General features: G+C 42.4%; 1 protein-coding gene across 3 annotated transcripts in view; it reads right to left on the bottom strand.

Moving 5' to 3' along the window:
* Positions 1-18,033, bottom strand: part of LOC145402258 (NAD kinase-like) — a 104,819-nt gene that overhangs the window by 31,558 nt on the left and 55,228 nt on the right. The window contains exon 1 of one of the 3 annotated variants that reach the window (XM_080274384.1): positions 7,760-7,838. The exons of the other annotated variants lie outside the window; for them this stretch is intronic. Coding sequence (XP_080130510.1) covers positions 7,760-7,776 — 17 coding nt within the window. The 5' untranslated portion in view covers positions 7,777-7,838. Of the gene's footprint in view, positions 1-7,759; positions 7,839-18,033 lie in introns of those variants that run through there. 3 annotated transcript variants of the gene reach the window in all.

Here is an 18,033-nt window from a genome sequence, read left to right as displayed (position 1 = left end):
ATTAGGCGATGATACGGTGGCCTAGAGTGACGCATATCTGGTTGCAGCCTTACTATTTATACGGCCCAGGTATACTCCCGGTGGACTAGAGGACAGGTGAGGGGTGGTGATGTGGGTGGTGAGGTGTGGTGATGATGATGATATGCAGGGGTAATGTGGTGGTGGTGGTGGTGGGGTGTGGTAGTGATGAGGTGTGGTGACGAAGGGAAAAAAATAACACGTGAAGATAGTTAGGCAGAGAGAGAGAGAGAGAGAGAGAGAGAGAGAGCACAGATAATGAACAAAGACTGTTAATTTAGACGAAGTGGGTTAATGAGGAAAAAAAGGGAGGGACGTAAAGAGAGAGATATAAGGGAGGCACAGAAACAAAGGGAAAGAGGACGACAGGACGGGAAAAAGGGAACAACAAAGGGAGGAAACGTAGAGGAATACAAAGAAACGATGATAGAATAAAATAAATATAAAAGTGACGTTATGGAGAGAGAGAGAGAGAGAGAGAGAGAGAGAGAGAGAGAGAGAGAGAGAGACTTGCGTGAGAAGGAAGAGGTGAAGGAACGAAGAAGCAATGACTAAAGTAGGAAGAGAACACAGGGGGAGTGGGAGAGGAAGAGAGAAGATGAAGAGCAAGAAGAAGAAGAAGAAGAAGAGGAGGAGGAGGAGGAGGAGGAGGAGGAGGAGGGAGAGAGAAGAAGAAGAAGAAGAAGAAGAGGAGGAGGAGGAGGAGGAGGAGGAGGAGGAGGAGGAAGAAGGAGAGAGAGAGAGAGAGAGAGAGAGAGAGAGAGAGAGAGAGAGAGAGAGAGAGAGAGAGAGAGCACTAAACTACCACGTGACTAACAGGGGACGGAAAGGGAGGACGAGACCTTCACTGCACGAGGGTTCAATCGCTACTGAGGGAGGAGGGCATGGGGATGGGTATATAAGGAGAGAGAGTGTTGTATTACCCTTGCGTTATACTTCTGCAAGATCAATGTTGTTCAATTTGCATAGATGTCGGATCACCTCCTAAGGAGAGCATATATATATATATATATATGACATGAGGATGTGAAGGAGCGTTATGGTGTGGACGTGGATGAGATAGGATGTGTTAGGAGAAACACACTGAGGTGTTTTGGCCATGTGGAGAGGATGGAGAGTGAGAGACTGACGAGGAGTGTATGTGAGTGAGGTGGAGGGGGAGAGAGGGAGGGGAAGGCAAAGGATGAGAAGGAGGGATGGAGTGGAGAGGTATATGAGAGAAGGGGGTGTGAATTGGGAGCAGGGCAGTGAAATGGCGGGGGACAGGGTGACGTGGAGGCAATTTGTTTGTGGCCACCCAGTATAAGGGATTAAGGCGTCTGGCAATATATATATATATATATATATATATATATATGAATGAATGTATGTACATATACCATCAAATATACATTACAAACATACCGTTACACAATACAGCACTATTTATTACGTCCGGCGGCAATACATGTTAGAAAATACATTACATATACGAGTACACCATTAATAAATACAGCGCTAAGCGGTATGTATTATGTCCAGTGGCATTATATGTAGACCATTACAAAATACAGCGCTATGTATTATGTCCAGTGTCAAACTTTTTCCTACCATCTGAACGGAAACCATTCGTCAGGGGTTGCCAATGGACACTTACAAGTGTTCCTTTTATTACTTTGTGTACTGATTGGCCGCGTCCGGGGGCAGGAAACTCTTGCTCACTTACTGTATGCTCACTAAGGCAGTGTTTGTGGCATGTATACCCATAACCGCATACTTTCTCTCTCTCTCTCTCTCTCTCTCTCTCTCTCTCTCTCTCTCCAAAACTGCCGGCTGTATGCGTCGCACAGGCTATTAAAAAAAAATCATCATCATCATCACCACCACCACCCTGACCCGTCTTCCAAATAAGGAGGGAATGAGGAAATATAGTGATAATCTCAAGGCATTTCCATCCCTACACATTAACGACCCATCCTCCCACGACACAACCCTCCCTCATTTACCCTCCTGCCTTGCCCTTCCACCTCAACCCCTTCAATCCAATAACAATCTACCTTTGCTACTACCAGACGATTTTACTCAGCCTAAGAGTATCCTCGTCGTGAAGGGGCTAAAAGAAAAAAGGCTATATTTAAGTCCTGTTCTAAGGCCCCTATTCTAGTCGTTTAAGGATGCTCCCTAACACCTCTTCCTTCGCGATTTATTCTGCCTATTACACCTTGCTCTCCTCTTACTTAAATCAGTCTAATAGCACCATACACCACATGAAGGCGTTCCTCTCCTGCACCACGTCATCGTGGTGAAACTGATTTACTTCTCTTTTCAATACCGATATAGATTGCATGATGAGCACACAAGAATACAGCAACGGAGCAGAATCATAAATAAATCGATAAGGAAGAGGTGTTTATAGCCTTCCCTAACCGTACTACAAAACCGACCTTCGTATGACCTAATGGATAAACTAAGGAACTACGTGGAAGCTCCAATTAGTAGCTGCATGACTGTGTGGCCTAAAAAAATATATATATATATATATAATAAAAATAATAATAATAATAATAATAATAATAATGACAACAAGTTCAACAGAAGCAGCGTTTAAAGCTCACATTATGCTGACGTCTTGCTTTGGGAAGGTTTTGTTACATCGATACGTTTTCACTCAACCCAGGAAAGCTTTTGTTCATTTCTTGTAACTGTTTGGTAGCCTGGCTGGAAGAAGATATGACAATGACGCTAAACCCGGCGGAAATGGTGCCTAATTCTCGCAGTACGTTTGTGTCTTGGTTCAATTTAACTCTTTTTTTTTTAACTCTTGCTATCTTCAAACGATTATATTCAACTTTAGGGAAGCCTCTCGTATAAAAAAAAATAAAAGGAAAATACGTCATTAGATATAAGAGAGTTGTCCATCTTGCAATCTTAACACGATTTTATTTAACCATGGAAATATCTTCCTTATTGGATGGGTTAACAAAGCCTGTATCAAATTCAAATATAGCTTAAGTTAAAATACTGTTTCCTAATCTGAATGGAATCGTATGGAATTGGGAAGTTTTATAATAACAGGAGCTTATCTGAACATGCTAGTGTGTGTGTGTGTGTGTGTGTGTGTGTGTGTGTGTGTGTGTGTGTGTGTGTGTGTGTGTGTGTGACAGATGAGCATGTAAGAAAGGGAAGAACAAAGAGGGGGAAGCAGAAAGAGGATATGAGTGGGTGTAGGGTGAGGATAAAGGGAAAACGCAGGTGGCTTAAGGAGAAGAGAGAAAAGACAGAAGGGAAGGGGAGAGAGAGGGGTGAGGGGAAGGAACGAGAGAGAGTGGCGGGGGGAGAGAGTGAGGGGAGGGTCGTGGAAGAGTGACGTGAAGGGGCGAGGAAGGGTGTGCGTTGGGTGAAGGAGGGGAGAGAGGACAGACTGAGGAGAAGGGATGAGAGAGAGAGAGAGGGTAATGGGATTGGGAGGGAAGGAAGGATTTATAAAGCTTGAGAGAAGGAAACAGGAAGGCTTAAGGAAGAAATGAGAAGTGAGGCAAGTAGGGAGCATTAATGAAGAAGGAAGAAGGGGAAGGAAAGAAGGAAGGACTTAGAAGTGAGAGGGAGAGGGGGGGGGAGGGAAGAGGAAATTAAGAGGATGATATCTGGTAAAGAAGGGGCAAAGAAAGACACACGGCTGGGGGGAAGAAAAGATGGAGTGAGGAAAGAGGGATGGGGATGGAGAATAACTCCGAAATAGAGAGAGAGAGAGAGAGAGAGAGAGAGAGAGAGAGAGAGAGAGAGAGAGAGAGAGAAATGGGGGGGAACAAAGATGGGTGTGAGAAGACAGATGAAACAGGAGGGAGAATTTAGAGGAAATGGTGATATCAGGGAGGGGAGAGGAAGTCATGGGTGGGAAGGGAGGGGGTTGAGGGAGGGAGGGAGAGTGGGTAAGGAAGGAGGGAAGGAGAGTGGGTAAGGAGGGAGGGTGGGAGAAAGGATGTGTGGGTAAGGAAAGAGAGGATGAAAAAGAAAGGTGGAAAGAAATAGAAAGCAGTGAAGTTAAGGAGGGAAGGAAGAAGGGAGGAATGAAATAAGAAAGAAAGAATAGGGAAAAAAAGAAAAGAAAAAGGAAGGAAGAGAGGAGGAAATGAAAGAAAGTAATGGAGGGAAGGGGAAGAAGGAAATAAGAAAGAAATGGATACAGAGAAAGAGAGAGAGAGAGAGAGAGAGAGAGAGAGAGAGAGAGAGAGAGAGCGGCAGGGAGTGGAGGAATTACCTAACGTGCCATTATGAGAGAAAGAGAGAGAGAGAATCTATCTGTCCAACCAAATTCTTATTAAACTAATGCTCATCTATTAACCTCGATAAATATAATCAATACTTAACTCCCCTCGGCTTTCATAACTGATGTTACCCGATGAACTAGATCCATAATTCTCTCTCTCTCTCTCTCTCTCTCTCTCCACACCCAATTATAATATTCGTCCTGCGGATTTGCTTTCTCTCATTCCCCTATCACGATGACGATGATGATGATGGTAGTAAGTTCTCGTAATACTAATACTAATAAATAACAGACGCAACAATAACAATACTAATAAAAACAACAACCAAAACAACAATCTATTATAGGACAATATTTAAGTATACCCCTTCAAAGTCCAAGACATCTCTGAAACTTCACTTCTAAACTACACTGCTTTATTCTCCTTTCGGGCAATCTCGTAGGGAGGTGTTCAAAGGTGCACATGGGCAGTAATGGGCAGTTTATAAAGTCTGGTCTGCGGGGATGGTCAAGGTGAAGGTGGTTTTAAAAGTCTACGGTTATGAGTGGCCTTATTTCACCTCTCTCTCTCTCTCTCTCTCTCTCTCTCTCTCTCTTAATATACCCTGTTGCTTGCTCCTTTCTTCATCTATTTATTTTTTCCACCTTTGCGCTCTCTCTCTCTCTCTCTCTCTCTCTCTCTCTCTCTCTCTCTTAATATACCCTGTTGCTTGCTCCTCTTTCTTCCTCTCTCTCTCTCTCTCTCTCTCTCTCTCTCTCTCTCTCTCTCTCTCTCCGAACACCTTCCTTCTTATGACGTCACTTGTGTTAATAGGAAACGGGAAATTCCAGCAAATGACACTGACTCGAAGGAAAACGGAAAGAATATGGGATTCGGGGAAACTTTGTGGGGGAAACTGGAGGAAAAATTATGAAAAAAGAAAAGTGTGTGTGTGTGTGTGTGTGTGTGTGTGTGTGTGTAATTCACCGGGTCGGTCAGGATCACTTGATGGTCGTGATCGTCAGCTTTTACCCTCCCGGAAGGGAGCTGAGAGCTCATATAGTCCGATCTAAGGGCAAGGCTGTGACCTTCACACACGCACACACCCGTCCCCTTGCTCAAGGGGGACAGTAACCACCCATTTCGTCAGTGAAACTTTTCGCAACCTGAGCGAGGCGCGAACTCCCGTCTACCAGATGGCAAGCGAGAGCGTTACCACTGCACCAACGAGCGGTGTATGTGTGTGTGTGTGTGTGTATGTGTGTGTGTGTGTGTGTGTGTGTGTGTGTGTGTGTGTGTGTGTGTGTGTGTGTGTGTGTGAGAGAGAGAGAGAGAGAGAGAGAGAGAGAGTAGTCCATTACACTAAAGGGTAGATGATCAGGCTACTCCCCTTGGTGGTAACAAGTGACCGTAACACCTTCCATTCACCTCCTTGGGATTGAACCTGCAAGACCGTCACTCCAACTGGGGCATTTTAACCACTGCACCATCCCTCTCCAAAAACACACATATACAAAAAAGATTAATAAAAAAAAAAAATCTTCAAGTGTATATAATTCCAACAATCTTTTTTTTTATTTTTCATTTTTATTTTTTTTTTATCGTGCTTCCGAATTTAACCTTATGACCAAGAAAGGAATATAACACAGGGACACAATGCACCTGGCGAACGTAAACAGGAGGATACAGTGCAGGTGACGGGTTCAAATAAAAGGTTACGGTGCAGTCGGTGAGAAAACAAAACTACTGCCAACATTCCTGACGCGAAAGTTTGGAAAAGACCCACATTTCCATTTTACGATAATCTGTGAGGCATGTGGTGACAGGGGAGCATTTTGTCTGGATTTTCTGTATCGTTGCTGAGGATTACACTTATGTGGGATGCAGGTTAACGGTATCTAACAACTGCAGGTGTTAAATAAAAGTTCACAATAAAAAAAGGTTGCTCACACGTTAGCACTCCCAGTTTTAATAATGTCGTAACATTTTCCTCAACCAAGACGAAAGATTTCCAGTAATTTAACCCCTTTTCTTAGCATTTCTTTCTTACCAGTTTATTTCGGCAATCGGCACGCCTCTATGATCTTGTGTGTTATTCATGCCACCTACCTAGATATTAAAAAGTGATAATTAACACACAAAAGAATAATAAGGTGCAAGGGGCATAATAAATCAGTTGTGATGAGGTGCTGGGAAGCCTCCACAGATGACAGTACATCTGATCCCTTGTATGAAGCTGTTTCGCCTCCTAACAGCTACTGTCTACATCTGAAGCATTCAAAACATGTGTATTTAACAAAGCTTATCTATCTCTTTTTCTGGAGCATTCTATCTATCTGTGTGTGTGTGTGTGTGTGTGTGTGTGTGTGTGTGTATGTGTGTGTGTGTGTGTGTGTGTGTGTGTGTGTGTGTGTTAAGCATATTAAATCCGATTAGGACTCCCGGACATCCTTGGGTGGAGCAGGAGACGGTTCGGTGTGCGTCACGGCGGCTGGCGGAGGGATGAACAGAGCACAAATACACCACAACAATGCGTCACCGGAATCAAGGGGTTACGTCCAGTTGTGTAGCCTAATATATGGATCATGAACCACACTAGCATCGCACAAAACCTCAACATAAGACCACTGGGAGCGACCGCTTGAAGTGACCAGTTACCTGAGGTCCACTAGGCCTACAACACAAATGACACCAAACAAGACCTAATCTAAACGTGAAAGCTCCATACACACTTCGATCTTCCTTCTTTGCCGGGAGTCATGCTGATGACTTTCAAGGTTAGGACCGAAGAATGCCAAGGTCAGCACTGAAAGATCCCAAGGTTAGGGCCAAAGAAGTCTAAGGTTATGTTTTAAATATCTAGCTTGCACGGTTGGGTTAGGTCATGTTACAGGAGGGTTCCTATGTGTAATATCCACATACAAGGCTGTGCAACGCAATACTACCACACTCTCATATACTTCCTCTCGTCCTGGCTCATTCACATTGTATAATTCCCCCAATATCTTTTTTTAATACATTTATTTTGATTTCCTTGCTCTTCATTTTCCACCAGTTTGGTTAATAACCAATCTGCTTCATTCACTTTTATTCCGAAGACGAATTTTAAATTTATTCTTGCCATCACCTGACGATTTTCTCAACTAAGGAATGATCTTTTGTACTGAAGAGATTAATTGTACTGAAGAGATTAATAACACCTGTTTCTAACCCCTCTATCGGATACGTTTATGTGAAGCTACAAAACGTGGTGAATGTTTTTGGCGATATCCGATAAAGCCAGGATTCCGGGGGTTTCAATGGCGTATCCGATAGAGCCAGGATTCCGGGGGCCCATTGGATTGGGTAAATTTGGGCTGTCTGGACATTGCTACTCCCCACTGGGAAAGGAGATCAGGATGATAATGATGTTTCTAACCCCTCCCGTTCAAATCCCTTAAGCTACACATTACCATCATATATACATATATGTGTGTGTGTGTGTGTGTGTACAGACTGTCATGAAGGTGCCTTACCAAAGTGCGGGGTGCATCAGCGGTGGTTCCCGGTATTGTCCATCCTTTAGCCCCCAGTGGGTGAGGCCAGGCAGACGAGGCCACCCAACCACACTTCCATTGGGCCTCACCTCCCTCGCCTCAGGGTACTCTGCCACCGTCACCGCCATGGGGGCAGAGACGGGACGGTTCCCACCAGGTGTTGGAGGCCTGAGGTGTGTCTGTCCATTTTCAAGTCCATTCCTGTCCCCCACCAGCGTGTCAGTAGTCTGTGTGGGAGTCCACGGGCTGGGGTATGAGTTCACCGGGGTATGGGCTGGGGTGAGGACCGGGGTAGGGGTGCAGTGACAGTGACCAACCACTCTGCCCTCGCCTGGCTCTACTGAGGGCCAGTCCCTCACACACTTCCATGCTCGCCCAGGGGCAGGGGGGCTCCAACCCACATGGCCATTCTGGGTGGTATTATGTAGGTGTGTGCATGGTGTGGGGCAGGGGTGCGGGGCGTGGCTGGTTGGGGCGATGCGGGGCCCTGGTGCCAGGACCCAATTGTGGTCCTGGACACAACTCCTGCTGCATCGGCCGCCCATACCCATACCACCTGAGCTCACCTCACTGCCCCCGCCCACCCCGCTTCGCCACCGCACCATGCCCGCCCACGCCGCCCATCACCGCCCGACGCCTCCACCCCCACCTCCACCACGGCAGGCACACACTGGCTCAACACTCCTGATTCTCATACACAACGAAAATCACACACTTTTTCTTTTTTTTCAGTTTTGATGCACTTTTCTTACTCTGATGTGCTCTTCTTACTTTATTTACTCTAGTTAGCTTTAAGTCAGCCACAGTCTCATTCTGGTGTTCCGTTTATCACATCCACCACAGCTTTTCAACATATACACTCCCGTTCAGGTTCGCTTCTCAGGTCAGGTAAGATAGTATTAACTGGTCCCTGGCCCTTCCAACAGTACTTAGATTTACTGCTGTTTGCTTCTGTTTGTGGTGCAGTCCTTTCAACAGTACCTCGATTTACTGTTTTCTGCTTCCTTTTGTTTGTGACGCTGAATTTCAACAGTACCTTAATTTATTGTTTTCTGTTTCTTTTCTGTTTATGGTGTTGATTTTCAACAGTAACCCCATTTACCTTCAGTTTCCTCTCTGTTTATGGTGCTGCCTTTCCAACAGTGCCTTGATTTACTTGTTTACCAGTTCCCATTCTTTTGAACAACTGCATTGCCGTGGTCCATACACCTCTCTGTCCTCGAGTTCTACATTCTATATCACTGGCTTTAAGTTTTAAAGGACTCAGAATACAGTCAATACACACAGCAGGTATAAATTCACCACTATAAAAATATGTACAATATGTATGTATGTATGCTGTACCAGCTTAAATGGTGCTGGAACCGGGATACCTTCACGCGGCGGTACAGTACAAACGTCCCTCAACTCTTTCCCTGTCTCTCAAAAGGATAGTGGACTGTACAAGAAGGGCAATTTCAGTCTGCAGTCCACCGGGTTCACCATCAGCTGTGCCTGAGAAAGCTACAACCACCACAACACCAACATCAAACAACATGTACGATAGCTTACACGCGCCTTCCATAAGGGTAAGCAGCTGCACTCCACACACATTGATGGTGTGGAGAGGGTGATCACGTGAGAATAATGTACACGCCAAGACGTACTACAACCCCTGCTTAAATATCCACCCCCGACTGACTCCGGCGGGAAATCGATCCTTGGTAAATGTACGACGCACGCCAAGGCCAGGACTCCCCTCGGCTAAGTAAGCTCCCTTGCATCTCTTTATTACCACTTTATATGTCTGTAGTGCGTTAACATATTCTTGTATGTCACTCATTCAAACTTTGGCAATATTAAAAGGATATAAGCAACACTGAAGAGAACAATAAGGTGCAATCATCTAAATACTGTTTATCGCTAAGAAAGAGCAAGGAAGCCTTCATAACCAAGGAGAATAAGGCCCAATAGCAATATGATACTGTGGTAAGACAGCCACACAAGCTCAAGATTATAAAGTCAAATAAGGATGGGAAAAAAATATTCGCTAACCCATAAAAGTGATTTTCAGTCTGCTCTGAGTGTAGTAAAGATCTGTTTCAATATATCCTCCAAGAATGAAACAGTCGGGGGAGGTAAAGAAATGAGTCGGTGGGACAAAGAAATGTGTGCGATGAGCTGGAACCATGGTGAAGTCTGGGGAGAGGCAGTGACAGTAGTAGTATACCCTGTGAAGATGGCTTGTGTGCGAATAAAAGTTTGAGTGTAGTGAAAGTGTATTTCAGAGATTTCTTCATGAACAAGATAACTCAAGTTTCTCACATACAGTTCTTTCGACGCAGGTAACAAAACTGATTTCTTCCTCCCATTTTCTAGCGCTCATGCAAACTAACCCCAAAATAATAATGACGATGATGATAACAACAACAACAATAATAATAATAATAATAATAATAATAATATCGCGCCGCTGGGGTTCGATAGTTATGGATAAAGAAATTCCTCAGAATAAATAAAGAACCAATAAATAAAATAAAAAGGATATATCTAAAAATGTTCGTGCCCCAGATAATACAACACCATTTACTATAACTGGTGAGCTTCTTATCACAATTCTTCGTCCACGTTTCAAATAGCTAAACTCTTGAAATGGTGCGAATTATTTACTTATTTTTCTTTAACAGGTGTAGTATTATTTCCACACCGAACGTAATGGGAACTGAATGTAAGTTAGGGGGAAGGTAAATGCATGGAGAGCCTTACAATGGGTGGGGGAGCCTTGTCTAGGAGGCGTAGAATGGCGGGAAAATCAGCATTACTCTATGGGCATCTAAATGAGGGGGACACAAAGCCTTTCATTCCTTTTTTTTTTTTTCTGTGTGTGTGTGTGTGTGTGTGTGTGTGTGTGTGTGTGTGTGTGTGTGTGTGTGTGTGTTTCCTGCCTCTACTCGTACATGTAAACCCAAATCTTTGTCCCCTTATTTCTTTTTAACCCATTCAACCTAAGGACGCAATCTAGTTTATTTCTTCGTACCTCCTATCGACTTTTTTTTCACCTCAAAGAAGACATAGTGAAGAAAATTTTGGAAAAGTTTCTAAGTATATTAACCTGACAATGATCCCAAATCCTTCAGTTCATTGGATGCCCAGTTGTAGTCGTGAAGGGCTGATTTTTGACTAATAACCAAGGAGACTCATTCCTACCTCATAACTAAGGCATCTTAGTGAAGTAGGTAAGTGTGGATTCAGTCACCCCTTCCCCCGTCACCTCTCCCCGTCCTCAACGCCTGGGTACACACAATACTCATGACTAACTTACCTACACCCTCCACTACACACACACACACACACACACACACACACACACACACACACACACACACACACACACACACACACACCTCGTCAATATAAGCAATTCACCCATCTTATATTAATGATTTTCGATTAACCCTAAGAGTAATATTTTTTTTCATTTAAAAAAATATATTCCTTAGCATCACAATAAATCTAGGGAAATAACTCCCTTTATTTCTGCGTTTTCCCTTATCTGATTCAGGACTGTGATCATCTAATTTATACTGATGATGATGATGATGATTGTGGTGGTGGAGGAGGAGGAGGAGGAAAATAACTGATGATGATGCATTCAAAATTGCTAAGCCTCTGCGAACAGCTTCTGGTAATGTGTACATGTTAATAGATAAACACAAACTGAAATGCTGATGAATACATATACATAGATAAATAAACTGCTGGATATAAAACGATATAGATGATAAAGAAATACATACACAACTGAAGATGAACCGATATATTGAGAAAGACGTATAGACAATTATAGACTACAGGTAAACAGATAGGAAGATGGGTAAGTGAATGTACTGATAGATATACCAGATAAGAGATATACACACTCTCGATATACACAGATAAATACGTATAAAAAGAAGTAAAAAGACACATGACAGAAAAATAAATAGAGACAGTAATACAGAGATGCACAAATGAACTTGATAAAGGGATAAAATAGGTAAATAAAGAGAGACAGTGACAGAAACAGATTATTTTTTAGATATCCACTACTAACTTCAGCAAGGACACAGCTGCAGTTAGGTGAGTAAGGATGTGGGTGAGTACATGTGTTAGTATGAGTAAGGTGAATCAGTAAGTAACCATGAGTAAGGTAGGCGAGTACTTGGGTAAGGTAGGCGAGTACATGAGTAAGGTAGATGAGTACATGGGTAAGGTTGATGAGTATATGAGTAAGGCAGGTGAGTACATGAGTAAGGTAGACGAGTACCTGAGTATGGTAGGTGAGTACACGAGTAAGGTAGGTAAGTACATGAGTAAGGTAGATGAGTACATGAGTAAGGTAGGTAAGTAAATACGTTAGCATGAGTTTGATGAGGAAATTAGTAAGGTAGGTCAGTAAATAAGCATGACAGGTGAGTAAATGAGTATGGCAAGAGAGTCAATGAGGAAAGCGAGTAAATGTGTAGGCATGAATAAGAGAGGCTATGAGTAGAGTGAGATAACCTTCACAGACGGCTTCACTCACCCCGCGACAAAGGACAGTATATCAAGGGAACAATGAGTACACACTAATACTCAGTCCTTACACAATCCACACACACACACACACACACACACACACACACCACTTTTGAGAGGCAACGTAAACACTAGGAATTTAACTACATCTATCTGTTTATCGGCCTATTTATCTTTATCTATTGGTCTATCTATCTTTCTACCTTCCATTACCATCGATCAATGTACGGTGTCTACCTAGATGTCTACACACACCATTTTAAAGACACCTTAGAAACAAGTGCATTATCTTTACGTCTGTCTATCTATCTAACTTCTATTACCATCTATCTACATACGGGATCCTCTTAAACGCAGCCTCCCTTAACCCCTTCAATTCGAGGGGGTTAATCCAGGGCTGAATAAAATCGTCTGGTGGTGGCAAGAATAAAAGGTAAAAAATAAAGGATTCCAGTGCTTCTAAATCCCGTCACGAGGCGTCTTCGCAAATATCATTGTCTTTTGTATGTAATAATTCTCTTGTCAACATATTATTATTTTTCTTTAATTACGTGTACCTGTTATTGTTTGAGGTTGGTATTTTTTCTTTTCTTTTTCTTACTCTCTCTTTCTTTCTCTCTCTCTCTCTCTCTCTCTCTCTCTCTCTCTCACCACAAACTCTTCACCAGTCTGTAAATCACACCACATTATCACACATTCTGATCACGTCCTCCTCCTCCTCCTCCTCCTCTCTCTCTCTCTCTCTCTCTTTCTCTCTCTCACACACACACACACACACACACACACACACACACACACACACACACACACACACAACCCCTCAACGAAATTTAAAACTGCAGCATTTTCCCGTTTCATTGTTAGGCATGCATTTAATTACTCCATGTGTGTGTGTGTGTGTGTGTGTGTGTGTGTGTGTGTGTGTGTGTGTGTGTGTGTGACTCCCTCTCAGCTGAACGCAATCCTAGGCCATTACTTGGAACACAACACTTGACTTGTCCCGACCTTGAGGGGGCAATGGCGGCGGTATTAACACTCTCAGGCTCCTATGACTCACTCTCAGTTGAATAAAATCGCCTGGAGGAGTACTAGAGCTGTCTCGTCCATATGAGGGTTAAAACTGTAAAAAGTAAACACTCTGAGAAATTCTAACAGAAAATGGTTATCATGAATATCCTGACTTTTTTTGTTTTCTCTCTCTCTCTCTCTCTCTCTCTCTCTCTCTCTCTCTCTCCATGTTACTTTTTCCTATTGCCACATCAACCTCTCTGTCTGTCTGTCTGTCTGTCTCTGTCTCTCTCTCTGTCTCTCTCTCTCTCTCTCTCTCTCTCTCTCTCCCCCCACGTAAGGATGGGGTGATAGGACGTGGTTTAGTTATCAATATATATGCCTAACTAAATTACTCTATGGGATTAACAACCATAAATAAGCAGACCTCACTTACTTAACATTTATAAAGTAGCCAACTAACTGCCTCACTCCCAAAGGCTTAGTAATGCTTTCTTACGGGTAGTTTAAGATGATTTTTTTTTTTTATCTTAAGACTGACTTTTCACACTAGGGAGATTATATAAGGTCTTCACTAACCCCTTCAGTATGAGATCTCCTATGCTGAATAAAATCGTCAGGAGGCTGGGAATAAACAAGATATATGTCATCGGAGTGAAGAGGCTTGGCAAAATTACGTAACAAGGGCAGTAGTTTCCGACGCTCATACCTCTATATATATTCCAGCTATTTACCCACATATATTCTGCAAGGTTAAAAAATCTACCTGTTTATTGTCTGACGCTGCTTCTTGCGAGGGGTGGTCACGGTGAAAAGATATACAGTAAGATCTATTTACCCATTCATACTCTGTAACGTTAAAAAATCTATCTATTTATTGTCTGACGCTGCTTCTTGCGAGGGGTGGTAGCGGTAAAAATATAAATAAATAAATATATATATATATGCAGTAAGATACCTAGGTGCTTCTGTCCCTTAAAATACTACTACTACTACTACTACTGCTACTAATACTGTAATAGAGCTGTCCTGAATGATACAACCCTACCATGTATTCAGTATGGATGGTGGGTTACTATCAGCCCCCAGGTGGTGACATGTGATGGTCTGTGGCACGCAGAAGGAAATCTGGGCCTTAGGGAAATAACTGTAGAGTTTATACCCCGAGCCGAAATCATAAGATAGATAGACAGACAGACAGATAAATACTGATACATAGATAACAACACCTTACTCCCACCACACACCAATCCCTTCTCCCATCCATCTCTCTCTCTCTCTCTCTCTCTCTCTCTCTCTCTCTCTCTCTCTCTCACCCAGTCGTAGCCAGCCTCTCAGTTTCTCCCAGTGTTCACCTCGTTACCAAGCTTCAACCTTCTACACCTAGACAATACAAAGCAAGGAGAGACTACAGTATTTCGAAGCGGCGGGTATGCTTGTAGTAATATTGAGGGAATTATACTCCTACTACTTTGGGGGGAAACGCAGAATTTACACTACACTCTTTTCACTTCACCTTGGCCTAACGCAAAATAACAACACTAGAATTTGGTGCTAGTCACGATGAAGTGCTATGGAAATGATGCAGTGCCGTGGATTTTTTTTTTTTTTTTTTAAGATACGCGAAATAATCTGCTAAAGGAGGAAAATGTAAGCCATATTTGGGTAAAAGAACTATTGGGATTTGAGAACTTCAGTCTAATGACATAGTATTATATTTCATTCATGGCATTTCTGGATTTTTTCTTTTTACTTCATTTAACGAAAGACCTCGAGCAGTGAAAGGGGTTATGATGGATATATTAACACCGTCAATAGAGAGAGAGAGAGAGAGAGAGAGAGAGAGAATCGCACTGAGAGTAAATACAGGAGGAACTACTATAATTTCTGTACGTGGACCTGTGTGGATATTTTGTAACTGCATTGAACTGATAATGAATCCGATCTCTACTATAAGGAATCCGATCTCTTCTATAAGGAATCCGATCTCTACTATAAGGAATCCGATCTCTTCTATAAGGAATCCGATCTCTACTATAAGGAATCCGATCTCTTCACTCCAGTACCATATTTATCTTTGCAATCTCTATTATTCTGGCGAGGAGGGGCTTAAGAATTAGAGGAGTTCGAGGTAGATACAGCCTCCATTCACCCCTGTAGTACGAGATGCCTTTTCTATATAAAATAAATCTTCTGATGATAGCAAGATAAAATACTGATAGATTTAGCTAGACAATTTGAAGACTAGCCTAGAAAAATACAGATAGATTGGACAGGAAAAATACTGATAAACTGAGCAAGAAAAGTACTGTTAAACTGAACAAGAAAAATTATTGATTGACTAAACAAGGAAAAATACTGATAAACCTCCATCAATAATCTATTACATCACTTCGCGTTCTGTTTTCCACCGTCCTTCACCCAGTTACCATCGGCCAAACAATGTGCGTCGCCAGTGAGCAAGGTCGCTGGGTGAATTTACATATTTTCGGGGAGGAGAGGGGGGGGGGAGGTAGCGCACTTGAGACTCACGGGACCTTAGCAACAACAGTGACGTGAGAAGGGGAAAAAATATAGAAGGGAAAGAAATATATAGAAGGAAAAAATATATATACTGTTGGGGTGTGCTAACCTAGGCACTGATTTACAATATTCTTGCTATACTCTCTTTGTTTAATCTATACTCCTTTTGCTCTAACTTGGCCCATATTTTCCTTTTCCAGCTTGTTTCACGCAGCTCAGTGGCAGAACTAGACAATACTGCAACTCTACATCCGATCCACAGCACTTCTTCGTGAGGGGCATCGTGTTCATGTGTTAAACTACTATTAAAACTCTGCTTTTATGATGGAGAGATGGCAATTACAAGCCAAGTTAGATCGAATATAGTATAGGCGTAAAACTGCCATCTCTCCGTTTTGAATGCTGGGCTGTAGGAAGAGGTTAACACTAAAATACTCTGATAGTCACGAAGCAGTGCTAGGGGGGTTACACTTTACTTAATCCCCTAGATTCATTTTTTTTTTCTATTTAGGACGATTTTAATTTATTCTGGGGGAGATTTTTCGAAATGGACAGGCCTAACATAGTCTTTTTAACCTCTTGCAGGTTACAAGTTTGTCCTAAGCTGAATAAAATCGTCTGGAGGTAAAATTAATAATATATGCGTCGTCACGGTGAATAAAAACCATCCTCTCTCTCTCTCTCTCTCTCTCTCTCTCTCCAGACGATTTTACTCAGCTTATAAAAGGACCATAATAGCTCTGTTTTTTCTATCTTCTTCATCATATTCTTTTTCCTGCTGGTGCTTTCCTTTTCCTCTCTTACTCTCCTGGTCTTCTCTCGCCCTCCTTTTTCTTCACACACACACACACACACACACACACACACACACACACACACACACACACACACACACACACAACCGCTTTATTGCAAGGTTAAGGTCTAGACACCTAATTTATGACTAACACAAAGGAGAGAGAGAGAGAGAGAGAGAGAGAGAGAGAGAGAATAAAGCTATAACACTGTGCACAAATGACTGCTATTCGGTATAATGTGTTGCATCATGGTTAGAACCGTTTCTTTTGTGTTACTGGATCTCTCTCTCTCTCTCTCTCCCCTGCTAATATCGACCTTATGTAAGTTCACGTGAGTTTGTGAAAGGAATATGAATTAAATACCAAATCTTGTACCCGGAATTACCTGTGTGTGTGTGTGTGTGTGTGTGTGTGTGTGTGTGTGTGTGTGTGTGTGTGTGTGTGTGTGTGTGTGTGTGTGTGTCCATCCATCTATCTACCCATCTACCTATCTATCTACACCCAGACGCCTTAATCTACTGTAATTATATACAGTAATAGTTATCCTTGGGAGGCAGGATACAAACATAACAGTGCACGTAACCTCAACGCGTTATAATCGGTGACTAACAGAGGCGGGGGGGGGGGGTAGAATTCTTCATATCCTCCAAACCCCTATGCTGCAAGTAGTCCTGTAGCTCCAACGAAACACGAAGGAGGAGATGGTATTGGGAGTTCCCTTAATCTATTATCAAACTTACTAAATAGATATACTGCCGTGCTCTAAATCTCTCTCCACCTGTTGTTTACACATGAAAAACAGGGTTAGGGTGATGATGATGATGATGATAATAAAGATGGTGATGATGATGATGATGATTTACTTATTTATTCGAATATGTTACTCTTCCTAATGTTCTCTCAATTTTTACTTCTATTATTTATTTATGTATGTAGTTATTGCGTCAGACTCTCAGTATATGCACAACAACCTGTTCTCTGAGGCCCCGCAGCCCTCCTACCTAACACACATACCTTCCACACGTCACCACTTTGGCGCTAACCCCCACCGTCTTCATTCAACAAATCAATATCTTACAGCCTTCTCACACAAGCCTTCAAACCGACACCGTTTTCATACCTTTTCCTCACCTTCAAATTCCCTATCCCTCTTTCATGGATCGAATTAACTTCTATTTATCTGTTTTCGCAACAGTCGAGTCTCTCTGGTCAAATTTTTATTATTCTCTCCTTATATATATATATATATATATATATATATATAATTTCTCGCTTTCACTGATAAATTCATGTGTTTTTCTTATATTTTTACTCCTAATATTCTCTCTCTCTCTCTCTCTCTCTCTCTCTCTCTCTCTCTCTCTCAAGTGGTCATCTTGTGGTAATATA

Source organism: Coenobita brevimanus, chromosome 57 (assembly GCF_032717465.1).
Source record: "Coenobita brevimanus isolate Jiangsu-jjx chromosome 57, ASM3271746v2, whole genome shotgun sequence".
NCBI classification, from domain to species: Eukaryota; Metazoa; Arthropoda; class Malacostraca; order Decapoda; family Coenobitidae; genus Coenobita; species Coenobita brevimanus.
The sequence above is the reverse complement of the archived record's forward strand: the minus strand, read 5'-3'. Positions and strand labels throughout refer to the sequence as shown.